This window comes from Lycorma delicatula, chromosome 11, assembly GCF_047948215.1.
Source record: "Lycorma delicatula isolate Av1 chromosome 11, ASM4794821v1, whole genome shotgun sequence".
Taxonomy (NCBI): Eukaryota; Metazoa; Arthropoda; class Insecta; order Hemiptera; family Fulgoridae; genus Lycorma; species Lycorma delicatula.
Window position 1 is genome coordinate 37,591,881 of NC_134465.1, and position 18,172 is coordinate 37,610,052.

The following is an 18,172-nucleotide window of genomic DNA, read 5'->3' on the forward strand; positions in this document are numbered from 1 at the left end:
ATAAGGATAAAACATGCAAATATTCCAAATTTACCAATCAAAATGTAATTTACAATACCTACTTCTATTAATAAAATGTTAACATCATGCAAAAATAAAACATCAGTTAAAAAACCAACTGCAACACATTTTATAATTTTAACAGGAGAATTACTATAAACAAAATTTTACTTGTATATTCCAAATTACGAGTAGTTACCGCTTAGAAATTTGTCCTACCTACAACTGCCAAAAAATAAATAAAAATAATAATGAATGCTTTAACAAATCTACATTTGAGTTTACTAATGTGACTACACATTTCCTTTATAATATTTTTATTACAATATACAGAGTGCTCAGTAAGTACTTATGCGCTTACGAGACGATGAGCTCGTATTTTATGTTAATACTATGTTGTAATCTGTTAAGTGCTCATAACCGTTACATTTAAGCATTTAACTATTATCAACATCTTTAAGAGAACTGATTTGCCATGAAGAAATTGTTTCTGCTGATTTTTTCCTTATTAAGTGACTGCAGTTCAACAATTAGTGGTTGTGAAAAGTGATTACACTATTCTAACAGATTCTAAAACTTTTCTTCAGGCTAATAGGAGATAATGAAACTATCTTAATATGAATTTTATACAGATACTGTGTGGTTTCATTCATCAGGTCATGTAAACATACAAAACATTAATTGTAAATGTCTGAAAACTTATGATTTCTGCATAAATGATAAATGAAATGTCTGTAAGATCTAGAAAAAAATAACCTGCCTCATACTTTTAACAAGAACAACAAAAAATGATTGTTATCGTGCATTTAATTGGTACATATTCATAAAAATTTGTTTAATGCAGTTAAAATTAACAGGTTTTAGATAAAAGAACTACAGCACAACCTGTATTTGAGATAAAATTATTTCTAATAGCATCTCATCTCGAAATCTATGCCTACCAAAAACTTTTACTTTTGGGGGAGTTGTCAAAAATAAGATTTACGAAGGAAATCTACATGCTCCAGAAAATTTGAAAATGTAATTATTGTTTTCATCAGGAATATTATATATCAATTAATGAATATTTTCAAAAATAAAAAGAAGTTTTTTTTTGTTTTTTTTCCATTAATGAATATAATTTTCAGGATTTGATGTTAAGGTAAAACCAGACTTAATGATCTTAAGACCAGGTCTTAATCATCTTAATTCTATTAAATTCATTCTTTGTGAAATGCACACAGTTACTTCTTCAGCCTTGTATTTGTTGAATATTGCACCTTCCTCTAACTGTGTAATTATTGATAAATAATCCTTACGCACGAAACTTAAAATTAGTAAAAAAAAAAAAAACATGCAAGCATGCTTTTTACAGGGAAGTGTTTTGTTGTCATGAGAGAGAACAGGTTCACACAAGTAAGCAGTCAAAAAGATAGCATTCAGAAGAATATTAATAAATTACGTTTACTTCAGTAAAAACTATTTCACACTTTAATGGCTATGAGACAAAAAATAAGTTAATTGATGTTTATGTTTTTTTTAATTTAAACTAAAACTTATCAAATTTAAACAGTACTTTAAAAGCTATATATGAAAATAAAACAGACTAATGAGACGAACTGATGAAGTTTTACATTGTTTCTTAATCACGTAAATTTTTTGTGCATCCAGTACTATTGATTTAAAGGAAATTTTTCAAAAAAGAAAATAAATAAATTTTAAAATTTGTTTAAAAAAAATAGAATTTTGAATTTATCAAAATTCTCATAAAGATTTTGTCAGTCTAATCCTATGTGTCTCACAGCCAAAATTTGTTTATAACATTGCGGTAATTCTAGAACTTTTTTTTTTATCATTCTCTATCTTTTTTAATATAAAGCCTATTCAGATCTGATGTGTATAGCATTACTTTTTAATAATGAACATGAAAAAAAAGTATATGTTACAGCAAAGAAATTCTTCATGAATACCAAAATATCAAACTATGCCTAGTAGCTTCATCACCACTCCATATTTAGCTAAAACATGGCATTTGAAATATGCATTTATCTGCAGAATAAAAACATTAATTTATTTTTATTCCCTGGTAGCATATGAAGCAAGATAACACAGTTTTTAAGCAGTATTCATCTATCATAAAAACAATATCAGTGGAAACTTACATAAATTTATATTTAAGAGATTTTATAATTTGTACAAAGGAAGGTTTTCTTTTAATTTCACTAAATAATTGTAAATATCATGCAATATGAATATAAATTATATGAAGATATTTCTGAATTAGTGTTATCTGTAGATATCTCTCCAAGCAATACTTTATAAAAAAAATAAATAATAAGAAAAAAGTAAAACCATAAATAATATTGTAAGAAAAGAAATCACACAGATTTTAGAAACCCAGACTCTAATGTGTTAATATTCCTTTAATAGAATTTAATAGATATTTGATTTAATTTAATATTATAACATTAAAGTAAATTAAAATAAATATTTAATTCCTTTAATAAAATTATTTAACAGAATTCACGTCTCTGGTAAGCTGAGATCAGGCAAGAATGAGTGCATAAAATAAGTAACGTAGTTACAGAACTATCTATAATAACCATTAGTAAGTCTAAAAAAATTTCCTTAGAAAGGGAAATCTTGTTAGTCATTTAGAGAATATTCTTATTTGACTAGAACAAACTATAATAATACAGATGGTTATAATTAAATTATGATTTATACATAATTTTTGAGATAGGGCTATGAAATGTCAAATATATACTTTACACTTAACAGAAAACATGCGCTAGATATTTCATTATGCGGATAGATAATTTCATTATCTGGTTAGAATTATTTTAAACAAGTACCAAATGATTACCGTAAATATGTACCACTTGTTTATTTAAATAGTTTTAAACAATTTTCAGTAATAAATAAAAAAAAAATTAAACCATTAAGCATGGTACTACATACAGGTAAAAATTAATGTTCTGAGTTATTTATTATGGGAGGCGATCACTATAAAAAATTAAGAGATTTCAGAATTGGATGTGCTTTTTTTAACGTTTAATGTTTTATGTAAGTATTTGTGGTAAAAATCTCATTTTTCTAAAATAGTGAAATACTTTTTACAAGCCCCATACAATAAGTATAATACAGCAATTTTAACACACCCCTTATTATAACCGCACTATACCTGATAAATATTAATACAGCAGATAAGATGATCTTAAAGCTTGCTCTTGATCCTGAAATAATGGAGTATTAACTATAGTAGTTGCTGTTAACAAGTACAAGGCAAAGCGAGAGGTGATATCTTGAATACTTTATACATTACTTATTTACACAAATAATAATTATTAAAACCATATTAATAAATTACATCAGCAGAAGTGTTATATTATTTTATTATTTATATTAATATTTGATAACTTTAAGCGTTTACCATACCTCTTGAACATAAACATAGTTTTGGCCTTCTCTGATGTTAGTAGCAGAAGTAGTAGAGACCGATTTATTTACATTTACGATCTGTTTTTTAGATGAAGGTGAAGATGATGAAGAAATTGAAGATAAAGATGTAGAAGCAGAAGCAAGAGGACCACCAGTATGATGAGAATTTTTTATATAATGGCAACTGAGGCTGCTATCATTGAAATTACTAACACTTAAATTATTTGTTGAACATTTAACTGTTTGATTTTTAATTTTATTCTGTAATACATATATAAATAATTCATCAAGTATTATTAATTAATAAAATTAAAATAGTAAATAGTAAAAAAAGAGAAAACTAAAACTCTTAATATCATTAAAAGAAACTAAACGCAAAAATAAATGCAAATAAAAGTAAAATAAAACAGATAACTTTGATGAGTTCCCAAACAAAAACAGAAATAGGATAATTAATTGATTTATGAAAATATATTTTTATTTATGCAGGTTTTTATTTGCAGCCAAATAAAAGTTACTTTCCAAAGTACCCTCGTAGTTTCTTTGTTTATAATGGAACAATTATATTTTAAATCAATCTCTTACAATTTTTTTTTTACAAAATTAGTTAACCTTACAACAATTTATAATCAATATATACATTTCTCAATAATAATAAAAAAACTGGCAAAGTATTGCATGACTTTCCCGGCTACACCAGTCAAGTCATACAATATTTTGCAAGGTTTTTACATCACAAAATTTCTGAAATTTCATATTTCTGAATTCGAAAAGAAATTTCTGGGTTCAAAAAAGTTTTTGTAATTGAAACATTAAGGGTCTTAACTACTATTTTTATAATAAAATAATTTCATCTTTTTATAAATTGATAAAATAAAAATTCTACAAATTTAAAAAAATAGTAAATAAAAAAAGAGTAAAACAAAATTATAAAAAAAAATGAAATCATAAAATTCTACAAGATTGGAAAATAAAATAGCCTTAAAAAGTCATTACGTGTTATATCTCAATTTTGCAGTATTAAAAGGGCTCTTAATAATGATAATATTCACCAAAATTAGTATTATAAACATTGAGATTAAAAAAACTTTCTGAATTTAAAAAAAAATGGGATCCCAAGTATCAAGGGGGACTCTTTTTTTTACTGATTATGATAATTACCAAACTAAAATTTAAGCATTACGTTCACAAATTTTTAATAAAAAAACTTTTTATTTTAGGGGCTTCTTATAGGAGATAATTTAGAAAAGTCTATTTATAAAGAAGTGATTCCTAACAAAAAAAATAAAAAATAAATAAATAAATAATTAAAAGAGAACTGTTTAAAAATATTTGAAAAAATAAAGTATAACTTTTAAGAAAGTAATGAAAAAAATTACTTCTCTTGGAACTGGAATACAATATAGCTGTAAAAGTTACTTTATTCTTAATACTCCTTTAAATGATGAAGAAATATGCAAAAAGAAACAAAACCAGAATATATATATATTTTTTGGCATGAGGAGTAAATTTTAAAAAACTTTTTCTAAAAATGTTCATACATAGGTTAACAAATCTGCTTAGTTATAGTTTTCAAAAAGATTTTTTGAATTTTAGGTCATGGGTCTAAAATTTAAAAAAAAAATGCAGACATTTCTTGATAGCTATGTATATGAAGTATAAGCTTTCAAAAAAAAAATTGAAAAATATTTAAATTGAAAAGACAAAGAAAAAAAATAAAAAAAATTATATATCTCAATTTTAAGAGGTGGAAGGGTTGATGTTTTGAACAAATTTTTGCACTATAGGTAACAATTTGCTTTAATAAAGTTTTCTCTTAAATGTCTCTGAAGAAAATTGATGTTGGTTTTTTGTGATAATACCCCACTCCTTTAACAAATCTTGAAAAAATTAAATGATCAATGCCCCCCCATATGTAGAAATACTTGGGCCAAATTTGAAGAAAATCAGTTTCGTCAAACCTGAGATATAAGGCCAAAAGCAGTGTAACATACATGTATACATATATATGCACACACATACATACGGTTTTTTTGTTTAGATGAACTAATTTTACTCTAAAATATAAAGATCTACAAAAAACCCAATACTCTTTTATTGACATTATCACCACACTTTCCCCTTTACTTTAATTTTGTTGATAAATTAAAAGAGGGTGCAGCAGTAAGGTTTAACTATTTACAAATAAATTAAAATTTGTGTCAAAGTGTAGTGATACTACATAACTTCTCCATATTTTTTTCACATTAACCCACACCATTTGACTTTTGTGTGTGGAGGTGGCAGCCTCTTCTTGCTATACTTGTTTTTGAGTATCTGTAATGCATAAATGTAATCCCTAGCACCTTTTTTTAAACAGTCTATGTTTTTGATAGACATGCTTTACAGTATTACAATGTTTAAATGTACATTTTTCACGATGGTGATAAATGTTTTATCGAAATGTATTTATTTATCAATTTGTTATCAGGATTTGACTATTTATTACACGATGGATTGCATTTATATTAGATGAAAGAAAGGCACCTCTGACATGGGAGGACATGGCAATATTCAGAAAAATTAAGGACCAAAGCTGTTTTTCACAACACCTGCCTAAAGTTGATATATTTACAGTATAGAAAGAATGAGTATGAAAACAGGAAGACATCATTATGAATTGAGCCTGCCTAAAACACTATATTAAGTTACCATGAAATATAAACATGACTAATGGGAGGGTCTTCTGCATGAGAAACGTTCAGGCATTAAAGAAGAAAATAAATATCAAATAACTCTTTGAAATGATCTTTTTAAACATATATAAAACATTTAAAAATAAACCAAAAGGAAATTTTTACTTTTACAAAGACAATCATTGCCAAGGTAAATAAACTGCCATTACATTTATCAATACATCTTATATATAATACTTACAATCATGTTAATTTTGTAATAATAATGATCTATATTATGATTATAGAAATGTTACAAGAAAAAAATGCTAAAGCGAGTTAATTAAAAGGCAATTAAATAAATAGCATTAAAAGATAAGTCATCTAAATACAACATAAATTTAAGGAAAACAAGAAAACAAAAAATATAAAAGAATGAATGTCAGTAAGCAAAATATAAACAAATCAAGTCATTATAATATTATTTATAGGATACAATATTAAAACTAAAACTAAAGTTATATATTCACAATCTTGTCATATGAATAACACTTGACCTTTGTGGTCATTAATAATTTATATCGATGGAATAATTTAGAAGTGTTTAAATTTACATAGGATACCAATTTTAGATTTACACTAGGTTTGAAACAAAATGAACAATCAAGTGGGCAGTGTTCTACTGTTCAATCAATTTCCCTACTACAAATGAATGATAAGTGCCATAAGCGGAATGGTTGTATCACTTTGACGCACTGATATGAATTACAATCATTCCTGAAAATGACAGCCATTCTCAAAAATAAAAAGAATCCTGGGCAAGGCTTACTGAGGAAAGAAAAGGGTGAAGGAGTTCCCCATTGCCTTCTTGACAAGGTAAATATAATTGCTGCATTTCAGTAACACGGTGTAAAATAAAAGTGATAGTGTAAAGTAATTCATTTAATGTACACCTATATGTTGTGAAACAATGTATATGCTGCTTCAACTCATTAGATGTAGATTCATATATTAATATTAAAAAGACTAACCTTTACAAATAAATGCATATTATATATAAAAATAAAATATAAAAATTGAGAGCAGTATTGAGAATAACAGAAAAATTCAAAGCAGCTTCGAAATATAGCATTATGTTTAATGACACGACAAGTTAAGCGATAAGAAGTCACCATATAACAAATATGAAGGTACTATAAAATAAAAACTATTTAAAAAGGTTTCTATATGTTTTCCCATGAAATACATTTCATTCCACAACATAAGAATTCCTTTGTGGATAGACCTTACGATAATAATTAAATCACAATTCCTTTTGTCAAACAAAGCTTATTTTTTATTCTTTGCTTCACTTTTTTTTGAGATTCCTTGTACACAATTGCAATGAAGAAGCCAGACTATGTTGAAACAAAGACTGATGTGCAACTGAGTTAACAGTATTTGCAATAAACAGTTTGTTTATTGCATATTCTGTTTATATTATACTGTTTGTATAATCTGTGCAGTTTGTTTATTGAAAAAACTGATTCAGAATTAATCGAATGATCAAATTAGTGTTCTGGAAGATACATTTCTAATGTAACAAATTTATCTGCAATTCATACATCGATGGATCATCTCCCAATAGAATGGAAGCAGAAGATGCCAGCATCAAGAAGCCGCTAGCATTAAAATATAACTGATTCAGTAACCTTCCACACAAGCATAACCGTTTGAGCTACTTTGACGCACAGAATAAATCAATAATGCTAATCTTTCTTATTTCACTGTTTAGGTGCGTTCATTGGTTTGACTATTATTATACAATAAAGCATTAATATTTGTAACTAAATGTTTCAAAAAGTTGCTAGGATCAAATAATAGAATAGTAATCATATAGTGTAAATAAGAACGTCTCAATAATCAATCATCATACGACTAGGACTGTGAATATATAAAAAGAATCAAGTAACATATAACTAAATCAATTTAAATATAAATATAATATTTCAATGAAATGCTAAAATATCAAACAACGTTAAAAATAGGCAAATATATAAAACAACAATAAATGTAAATAACCATTCTACCATGTTTTAAAGAAGAATTACTCCTGAAAATTAATATTTTGTTAAAAAATAAATAAATAAAACAATAAAGCAACATGCACTTACTGAGAGGCTATGTAATTTAAATTTAAGTTTATTTAATGTGAGCTATAAAAGGTGCAAGAGTTAATGTAGCTGCAAAATAAAGAAAGCAAATAAAATATTAATTACAAAAGCGTATGAACATAATTTTTCATTATGTGATAAATGAATCTTCTCATTCAATCAAATAGCACGTATACTTTTATTCTTCTATACGTGAGCTGAGAAACAAAACTGTTTTTTATCTTCATCTAACTGTTATTCTAAACAATGAAATGTATGAGGCTTGACTGATAAATTTTGCACATCTGGGTAGCATGGAAATGAAAAGATATTGAAATTAAATAAAAAATCAATGAAAGTACAATACCTTAGTTACAAAATGCAGTATTTATTTTTCAATTAATCCCTGTTTACACTGATACACTTTTCCCAACGTGTGACAAGTTTTTATATTCTGTCACTGAAAAATCCTGGCAATCTTTCTCGGATCCGAGCAGCCACATTTTCCTTCACCTCATCATCATCGGTGGTAAAATTTGAGATCCATCTTGAGATGAGGGAAGAAGTGGAAGTCGCATGGAGCCAAATCCGGCGAGTGGGGCGAATGCAGAATAGGCTCAAACTTCAGCTTGTTGAAAGCCATCAGAGAGTTTGCATGGTACCCATTGTGCACAGATTTTATGGTAACCCAACTGCTCGATAATATGGCTTCGTTCTTTAGATATGCCTAACCGAATAGCGATGCGTTGCTGGTCATTTCATGGATTTTTCAGTCACTTTAAAGTAAATCTAATATGAAACTTTAATTGTTTGCAAATACTATCCGAAAGATTAGAAGATCTTAGATTTTTGCTAAATAAAATTTCACGAGGTTTTAGACGGGCAAGTTCATTGAGAATTTCGATTTCCAGTACTAAATGAATGGTGAGCTAGACTACTTGAATTAATCGTCTACCTTCTATCGATGTTTCTCATTAGTCATAGAAACTGGTTGTCCGCTGCGAGGTGCGCTCTCAATTGCCACTTTACCAGCTTCACATTTGTGAAATTTCAATGTCCACCTATTCACAGTATTTCTGTCAACAATTTCACTACTGTAAACCGCTTTTAAATGATGAAAAGTATTCATAGGATTCACTTTTTCTGCTATAAAAATTTGATCACTGTGCGCTGTTTAAACCATGTTGACATATTGGCTATACTTAACTCTTAACTGCTACTGAAAACAGACCGGTAAATGGATTTCAATGCATTATCGCAGGTTTGTAGAGAGGGACTTTAGCTTTCATATGCTGCCATGCCCAACTCAATAGTACCTTTTGTCACTGTGTAGCACACTAGTGTGCAAAATTTATCAGCCAAGCCTCGTATAAAAATTATCAATTTTTTTAACATTCAATTTTTACAGCAAAGTTAATACTTGAAACTTTTTCCCACCACATAAGAAATTTAAGAAAATACTGAGAATAAAATAACTAGAAGTGATAATGTGAAAAAAAGAATAGTTTTGATCACAAACTACTTGACTGTGTAGATGAACTTCTCAACTTTTTTTTATATTTGGTACTAATCTTTTAACTAAAATTTAGTATATACATCTAACATTCTCAATAACATTTTACATAAGACATTTGATTGAAAAAATAAAGTACTGGTGTATTCAATATTTGCCATTCACCAAGCAGAACTATGTATGTAATGTAACTTTTTTTGTAATAACATTCAGTTTTGGGGAAAAAACTAAAATATTGGACTTAAATTGGGATATATTTATAATAATCTCAACTGTTTATAATATATGCGAGGGACATATTTATAACAGCTGATACTTTTTCAATCAAAAAAGACAATCGGCATCACTTAACATTTTGAGTACATTTGATATGCTTGAAAAAGTCAACAACAATCATAACAATGAATAATACTTGAACACAATGCATGAACCACTTCTTGTTTCTGTTACCTTTTTGGAATGTGCTCAGAGTTTATATGAACATCTTGCCAATTTGAAACAAAATTTCACACAAATATGTTGCTCTTAAAGAATTTACATTTTCTTTTTACCAGAAAATCAAGGCTAGCATAAAACATAACCTCACCTACAGGTTTGCAGAATGGAAACCGAACAATATAGAGTGACATGGCAAGTGAAATATTGCAACATCAACAAATGGTACTACTTGAGATTATTTTTTTCTTCTTAATTTTGATATTTGGTAAAGTGAATAAATAAAAGTATTTACTTTTAACAGTTTGTTTTTCAGTAAATACTTCTGTTGGGGTTGCACAAGAAAAAGAACCGCTGGTAGCAACACAATATTTATTGATTTGCGATTATAAATCGGTCACTACCGAATGAAATACACTGCACAATGTTCATACTTGACATTCACTATATGTCTCGGTACCAACATAACTGCGAACATCACACACACACACACACACACACACACACACACACACACCACAAGACTCAACAACTTCATTTCGTGAAAATAAAAATTTTGCAACTTCCAGAGTATTTACAGTAAACAACATACAAAAACGTTTGGTCTGTAAATATTTAAAAATGAGTTGAATAAATGCTTCCTTTTACTTTTAGTAATTACTGTAAAATCTTTAATGCTGTAAGACCAACCTGAAAAGTAGAAGTAAGTGCTGGGTATTTTAAATGGCTGAGTTACTAAATGCGTATAATTGCAAAAATTATTGAGAGTGAAGGTCTAACAGTCTTAGCAAGTGTACAGAAATTTTTCACTTCCAAAAAGAATCTGTTGAATATTTATGTAATCTATTTCTACCCAAGATAAATGAAACGAGGAGAGGAGGATTAAATTCTTATCAGAAGATGAAAATATTTATCTGATATCTCTTCTATTCAGGATTTCAAAATGCCTTCACCAAAGATTGTGGTGTATATAGATTAATTATCTGTAAAACAATCGACTGTGTTTTGCAAAAGATAATGGAGAAAGCTCTTGACTGGATTCATTTTCTGCAAACTGTCAATGAAACTGAAACAAAAATGAATATGCTGTTCATAATGCCTTGTGTAATAGAAAAAGGTGACCAACTTTTGTGACAGTTATATAAACCAGAAAGGTTAATTATCAACATACAAGTAATGTTAGATACAGCAGGTGGCACTACTGCTATTGATGATTCTTTCCATGGCACAACACCTGTGATAGTTGAAGATGGAGGCAAAGTAGTAATGTGGAGGTAATGAAAACATTCAATGATGCTGCTTGACTTTTAAGAAATAAGACTGTGGCTATGGTGTAAGACATGGTTAATAATACCCTTCAAAAACCTCCAGAACACGAAAAAATAATTAATAAATAAAGTGCAAACAGTTATTGAAAGAATATTTGGCCAAATAAAAACAAGCTTTACGATGATTGAAAAACATTTCCACATGGTATACTGTTATCTAAAGTTTGATTCTGGCTGTTGAAGTATTGCACTCTTTCTCTCTCTCTCTCTCTCTCTCTTAATGAAATGGTAGAAGAAAATTGGCTCTGGTCATAACAACACATGCAACATAATTCCATAAAAATTTAAAGATAGAATTACCACACTCTCTGCAACCCTAGTAGATGCCGTAGCTACTGTGTGGACAGCATCTGTGTTGTATTTAACTTTTCTTGTGTTTGTACAGCATTTTTCATCAATAATATAAAATATTACTTTTAAGTACTATTACTACCAGAAATTACACTAGTCTGTACATACAATGCTATGTTTTTTATATACTGAGTATTTTTATATACTGTAGAACATATATTTTTCAAGAATCATTAATTAACCACAGCTTTTAGTGATTTTTGTCATGCAATGACTTCAAAAAAAGGTAGGCCTGTCACTCATATTGTTTGTGATAGGGCAGTTTTTGGTTGTGATGTAATGGTTCAGAGCCAAGCGTGGTAAATGATCTGCAGTGTGAGAGAATTTTTTGAAAATTAATTAAAGTATTTTAGAAAAGAACGATCCTTAAATTCCTTTTCAAAAAGTTAGAGAATGTACTGCTGCTGCACTTAAAATTATAAGAATACAGTTTCCAATATTATTAATAGAGAAGTCTTTAACTGTGCATCCTGACCTGTAGGGGAAGACACCCTCCATGTGACAGTTTTGGTCCCCATGACCACCACCCCATACCTAGCCCTTATGGACTTTACCAGAGGTCATCTTCAGAACCTCAGAAAAAGGCATCTCTCAGCCTTGTTCTTGCCTCAGTCAGGATGCCACCGATGTAAATACCACATGTGATATTCCCATCGATGCACAACTACGAAATGAACTCTTTAAAACAAAACACATCTATGTTGAGTTCTTTAACAACTCGACTGTTACTGTAACAGCTCATTACAACAGAGTGACATGAAGGAACTGAAATTAAAAACTCAACTACCTACCCAGTAGGTTAGAAGTTGAATTCAACATACAACCACAACACAAAATAAGAAATAAAAATAAAGTTAAAAATAAAACTAAATAAACAAAATACTACAAAAAACATCAAACCTTATAACACAAGAACAACAGAACCAAATCAAAGGGAAGACCAGGCAGAACCCTGAATTCCCTCAGCAATCCATTCTCTAGCCAGGTATCCTATGAAATTTTCAACGATTACCCATTCGGCCCAGTTTTTCCAATTCTCATGGAGATCTAATGTCAAGCTGACAAATAGTCTTCGGCATAAGTTCATATTTTGTAAATTAAATGGTTTGCGCCATCTTAGTGTCCACAATCTGGACACATGCCTGAATCCACCAGACCTAACTGCTGGAGTCTGTTTCAGAAGATGCCATGCCCAGAAAGAAATTGTGTCACACACTAGTTAGGATGAACCCAAGGGGCGCCCTGCACACAACAACATCTGGGAAGAGATCATGTGTATAATGCCCACCCTCTGCCTCATCACATCTGGCCTACCATAAAGCATTGCCATGTTGCTCTCCCGCAAATGTTTTCTGAAGTCAATTCACCTGACTTCTTAGCAACATAATGTTGCTGCTTTTCTGAGACAATTACATCTATCGGTTTCACGCCTGCAATCACCAAGATTGCCTCCCATAAAATAGTACAGTGACCTCCTGTTATCATTAATAATATAAGGCGCTGAGTTCTTAATAATATATCCCGATAGCTTTTAAATTTTAGTCCATCCACCCAAACAGGCGCCGCATATAACATAATTGCCTCACACACATTCTTATACAGGATAATCATAGTCTTAAAATTAAGACCCCAATCAGGATTGACCACTTGTCGAATACCAAAGAAAGCACAACAGGCCTTCTCTGCGAAGTAATTAAGGTGCTTCTTGAACTGTAATTCCTCAACAAGAAACATCCCGAAGAGGTTCATTTGAACTTGAACATATTTAATACAAAGGCCTGACATCGAAACACAAACCTGATACCTCACTGGCAAACAACCTTTAAGAAGTATCATCATGGTCTTCGAGCTGAACGTCATCTAATGTTGATGGCCCCACAAGTATCTTGCATGCCTCGGTGGCTCGGAGCTCAACCTCCCTCCATGAGCTTCCTTTGACCAGCAGAAGCCCATTGTTGGCATAAGCCACAATGAGACACCTGCCGGGCAATCTCAGTCACAGAAGAGAATCAAACTCCACCACTGACAACAATAGACCCAACACACTGCCCTGAGGACAACCCTTGGGACAGTCTTGCCTACCTCATGTCTGCCCTCGCAGAGCAGCACATTCCAATGACTGAAGTAGCTTTGCATTACTTGCTATTTCACTATCAGTGCATTGTCTCTTTTATAACTGATAAACGACACAGGTTATTAAACGTACCACAGATCCCAGAACATATTCCTCCTCACTAGCTCTAACCACATCTCGACTCCCCCCGAGGGGAGAAGATACCGCCTCGTAGCGTGTCAGGTCGCTACACCACCCCGCCCTGTTCCTTGCCATTAATGGCTTTAATGGAGGACATCTTCTTGCCCTCAAACTGTAACACATTCCACAGTGTACCGGCCACGGGGATAGCTCTAACCACACTCATCATGCGAAGTATGGCATCCTTGGTACCCTTTCTGGGATGAAACCCGTACTGATTTTCCATCAGTAAGTTTTCTAAGATCAGCCTCTAATTTATACGCAGGTACAGAACCTTTTCGAAGACCTTACCAATAACCAACAGCAATGTCAAGGGCCTTACAACAAAGTAACAATGGGATCCTTGTCTCCTCCTTTAAACAACTGTTAAGTTGTTTATTTGGATGAAATGATGAAACCATGTTCTTCTAGGACAGTTGAATTTAATTCTGTCACATTAGACACACTTAAAATACTATACAAAACAAGTCACATTAGACTAAGAGAATGCATGACCGCGCCGGACGGGATTCTTCACTCGAATGGAAGTATGAAACTGACACACAGGCCAGCGCTAGTAGATACTAAAGTGCAGCACTAGCTGGCTCAAACTAGTTACGGAACAACAATTTAACAATATCCTTCTTCCAAATACCAGGAATTATCCTCCAAATAGAAATTTGTTAAACACACATGTGATAATTTTCACACTAATCCCAACCAAGCGAACAATGAGCTCTGATGTTATTCCATCGCAGTCTGGGACCTTGCCCCTACCTAAACTGCAGATAACTTGACGCACTTCAGAGTCAGTAATCTCCAAGGACACTGCACCCCCATGAAACTGAGGAAATTCACGCTGCACCTGCAGATGGTATGCAGTTTCTCCAGCTTCACTGTCATCAGACAGTAAATCATCAAGTAATTTGCATAAGATCTCAGACATGTCTGAAATTACACCAAACTGGGTTGAAAGGGCAGGCAGAAGCACATCCTTACGTCATTTGTGTCCCAATACCCTATAGATGACTCCCCAGCGATCCTTGTTCCCCTGCTCAAGCATAAAGGAATGCCAGGAATCCCTTTTTGCCATCCAAACTATGTGCAAATATTGAGATCTACAATTTTTATATTCAGACACAAGAACTGCCTGCTATTCCAGATCACCCTCATGTTGAGAAGCACTCTACAAATGACTGACAGTCTGTTTCAAAGCTGACAATTCTCTGCTCCACCATGGAGGAAGCCTCTCTAGACCAGAATTGTGGGGAATTGAGTTTTCGGCAGCGTCAATAAAGGCCACCGACATACTCACTGCCAGGTCCTCCAAATCCAGAACCTCGAGACTCTGATCCAAAACTCAAAGCCTGGCCAAAAGAAAATCAACAAATTTATTTCAGTCTGCATGTACAGTTCTCATGCTGAACCTGAATGTTACACTGGTAGCACTGACTCAAACCACCAGCAATCTCATAAAAAATCAATTAATGATCGCTTGAGCAATCATCAATGAATGACCTTCCAGTTACAAACATTGGCAGGGCTATACCTACAAATGGTAACATGTTAAATTACCAACCCAGGAGGGCAGTTTAAATAAATAAACTTCCCACATAAATATTTATACTCATCATAGTATTTTTCTGAAGCAAATGAAGCTAATTTTAATGAAGTTGTTTAGTTAGATGAAACTTGGGTTAGTGTTAACCACTTGAACCCAAAAGCATGGACAGATGAAACTCTTGTCAATACTGTGCCTGTGCCAATTGGTCGGGTTGGAAGATTAATTGTCTGTCATGCCGGAACAGCTGATGGGTTTGTGAATGAAGCATTATTAATGTTCAAATCAAATAAAATGAACTACCACGAGGAGATGAATAATGAAACATTCACAAAATGGTAATATATTAATGGACAATGCTCTGTATCACTCAGTGCAACTGGATAAATAAAGCCCCAACTAACGCTAACTGGAAACAACACGAGTTGATTGATTAGCTACTTTCACATGGGGTCAATGCAGACCATTCAATAACCAAAGGACAACTTTTGGAAATTATTCAGGGAAAAAACTTTAAGACCTAACAATGAAATAGCAGGCCAATTGCCTCCCTATCATTGTTACTTCACTGCTAGTGAAATTGTGTGTTGTTACATCAAAAGATATGTAAAAAATTATAATAAAAAGTTGACAATGATGTAGATAGAAGAAATTACATTGCAAGGAAAAAACAGTGTAACTCCTCAAGACTGGAGAAAAGTGGTGCAACGTGTTAGAGGAGTTATATATGATGCCATAGAACAAGAAATTCCCTCGGACGTAAACAATTTAATTATAAATTTAGAAGAATCATCTGATTCATCTTCCAGTTCCGATAGCAGCTCTGAAAATGACAAAATGGACGGAATCAACCACTTTCTGATGAATAATGCCACAGTATTTATTTATAATTATTTTTATAATATGGCAATTGTTCTCCCCAATTTAAATAATACATTGTAGTGATTATTATAATATTAATAACTATTGTAAATTTTAATGTAAAAATAAAATAAATACATTGTAGCCTACTGTAAATAATTATAAAAAATAAAAAAATACAAAAAAAAGCATAACAGATCTACAATAAAAATAAAATAATATCAAAAAAATTAAATTAAAAATGATATTTCGGAAAATGGTTGACACTTAACTTTCAGAGAAAAGAATTGCTAGATCGATGGCAATGTGCGAGTGAGAGAAATGAGAAGGGTAATGAGAAAGTCAGATACATTTGGCAACATTTGATACCTCACTTTCCTTCTGAGAGCCATATGTAGCTATGATACATTAACTGCCAAAACCAAACTCTCAATAACATCAGTAGAGTCATCAATAATGAATTGAAAAGAGAATGCCCCAAATTGATTCTGTAGGCTCTTGAAAATACCATTTAGGTAGCTGAAGAGTAGTGCAGTGACATAAGTCAAAGGAAGAATCATCAAAATGATTGAAGAAAGATTGAACAAAGAAAGTGTCATTCTTAAACTACCTAACAAGGATGTAAAATCACGAACTTCAAATAAAAATATTTTCCTGTAATTGAAAACTGAATTCTTTTATTTTATGTAATCTTAGTCCTAACCAATTCATGCATTCAAGGGTTATTTCAGAAAAACATTTAGTGTACACACTGAAAAATCAAGATATATAAATAAATAATACTAAATATGGGTAAAAAACTGTCTGGTTTAAAAAAGTAATCTAAAAATGTAAAACATTTCTTGTAACTACAACATTTATTTTATAGAAAATATATTTCATTTAAAAAAATTTCAATTATGAAAACTGCCAATTTTTAGAAGCTACAGGAAAATGCCAAAATATTATTTTTATTTTTAGATCAAAAAGTAATATTTAAGAATAGAGGAATGAATTGCCTGTAATGTAATTAATTATGCAACATGTGTTTAAAAAATAGGGACTTTTGCATTGTCAGTAGTGGATATCACAGATATGCAGTAGCTTTTTATCTGCTTCATTAGCTTGCTACCTTGTCAGCAGTCTGTTATTTGCCTTACCAGTGATAGTAATTAACGGTTACTGCAACAATAAACAATTCTAACATTTGTGAAATTCAGAGTGAAATTTCAATTTCTTAATACTTCCAAAGTTCATAGTGAATTTTATGAAATCTATGGGCCTAAGTAATGAGTGAAGGAAAGATAAGGCAGTGATATTGCAAGTTTAATGAAGACCACACAAATGTTCATGATGAAAAAAGGAGTAGTTATTATTGCTATAAAACTAAATGAACATAATCTCTGTGCAAGATAGGCTACAAAAATATAGGATAGGCTACACAAAAATCACAGGATGATACCTGTATGTGGATTTTTAGAGAGAAAGAAAGAAAGAGAGAGATAGAGATAGAGATAGAGATAGAGATAGAGATAGATAGAGATAGATAGAGATATATAGAGATATATAGAGATATATAGAGAGATAGATAGAGAGATAGAGAGAGAGATAGAGAGAGATAGAGAGAGAGATAGAGAGAGAGATAGAGAGAGAGATAGAGAGAGATAGAGATAGAGATAGAGATAGAGATAGAGATAGAGAAGAA

General features: G+C 31.0%; 1 protein-coding gene across 4 annotated transcripts in view; it reads right to left on the reverse strand.

Moving 5' to 3' along the window:
* Nucleotides 1–18,172, reverse strand: part of MFS16 (major facilitator superfamily transporter 16) — a 119,235-nt gene that overhangs the window by 38,934 nt on the left and 62,129 nt on the right. For 2 of the 4 annotated variants that reach the window (XM_075378337.1, XM_075378338.1), the window contains exon 7: nucleotides 3,418–3,681. The exons of the other annotated variants lie outside the window; for them this stretch is intronic. In XM_075378337.1, the coding sequence (XP_075234452.1) occupies nucleotides 3,418–3,681 (264 nt within the window). The remainder of the gene's footprint in view (nucleotides 1–3,417; nucleotides 3,682–18,172) is intronic. 4 annotated transcript variants of the gene reach the window in all.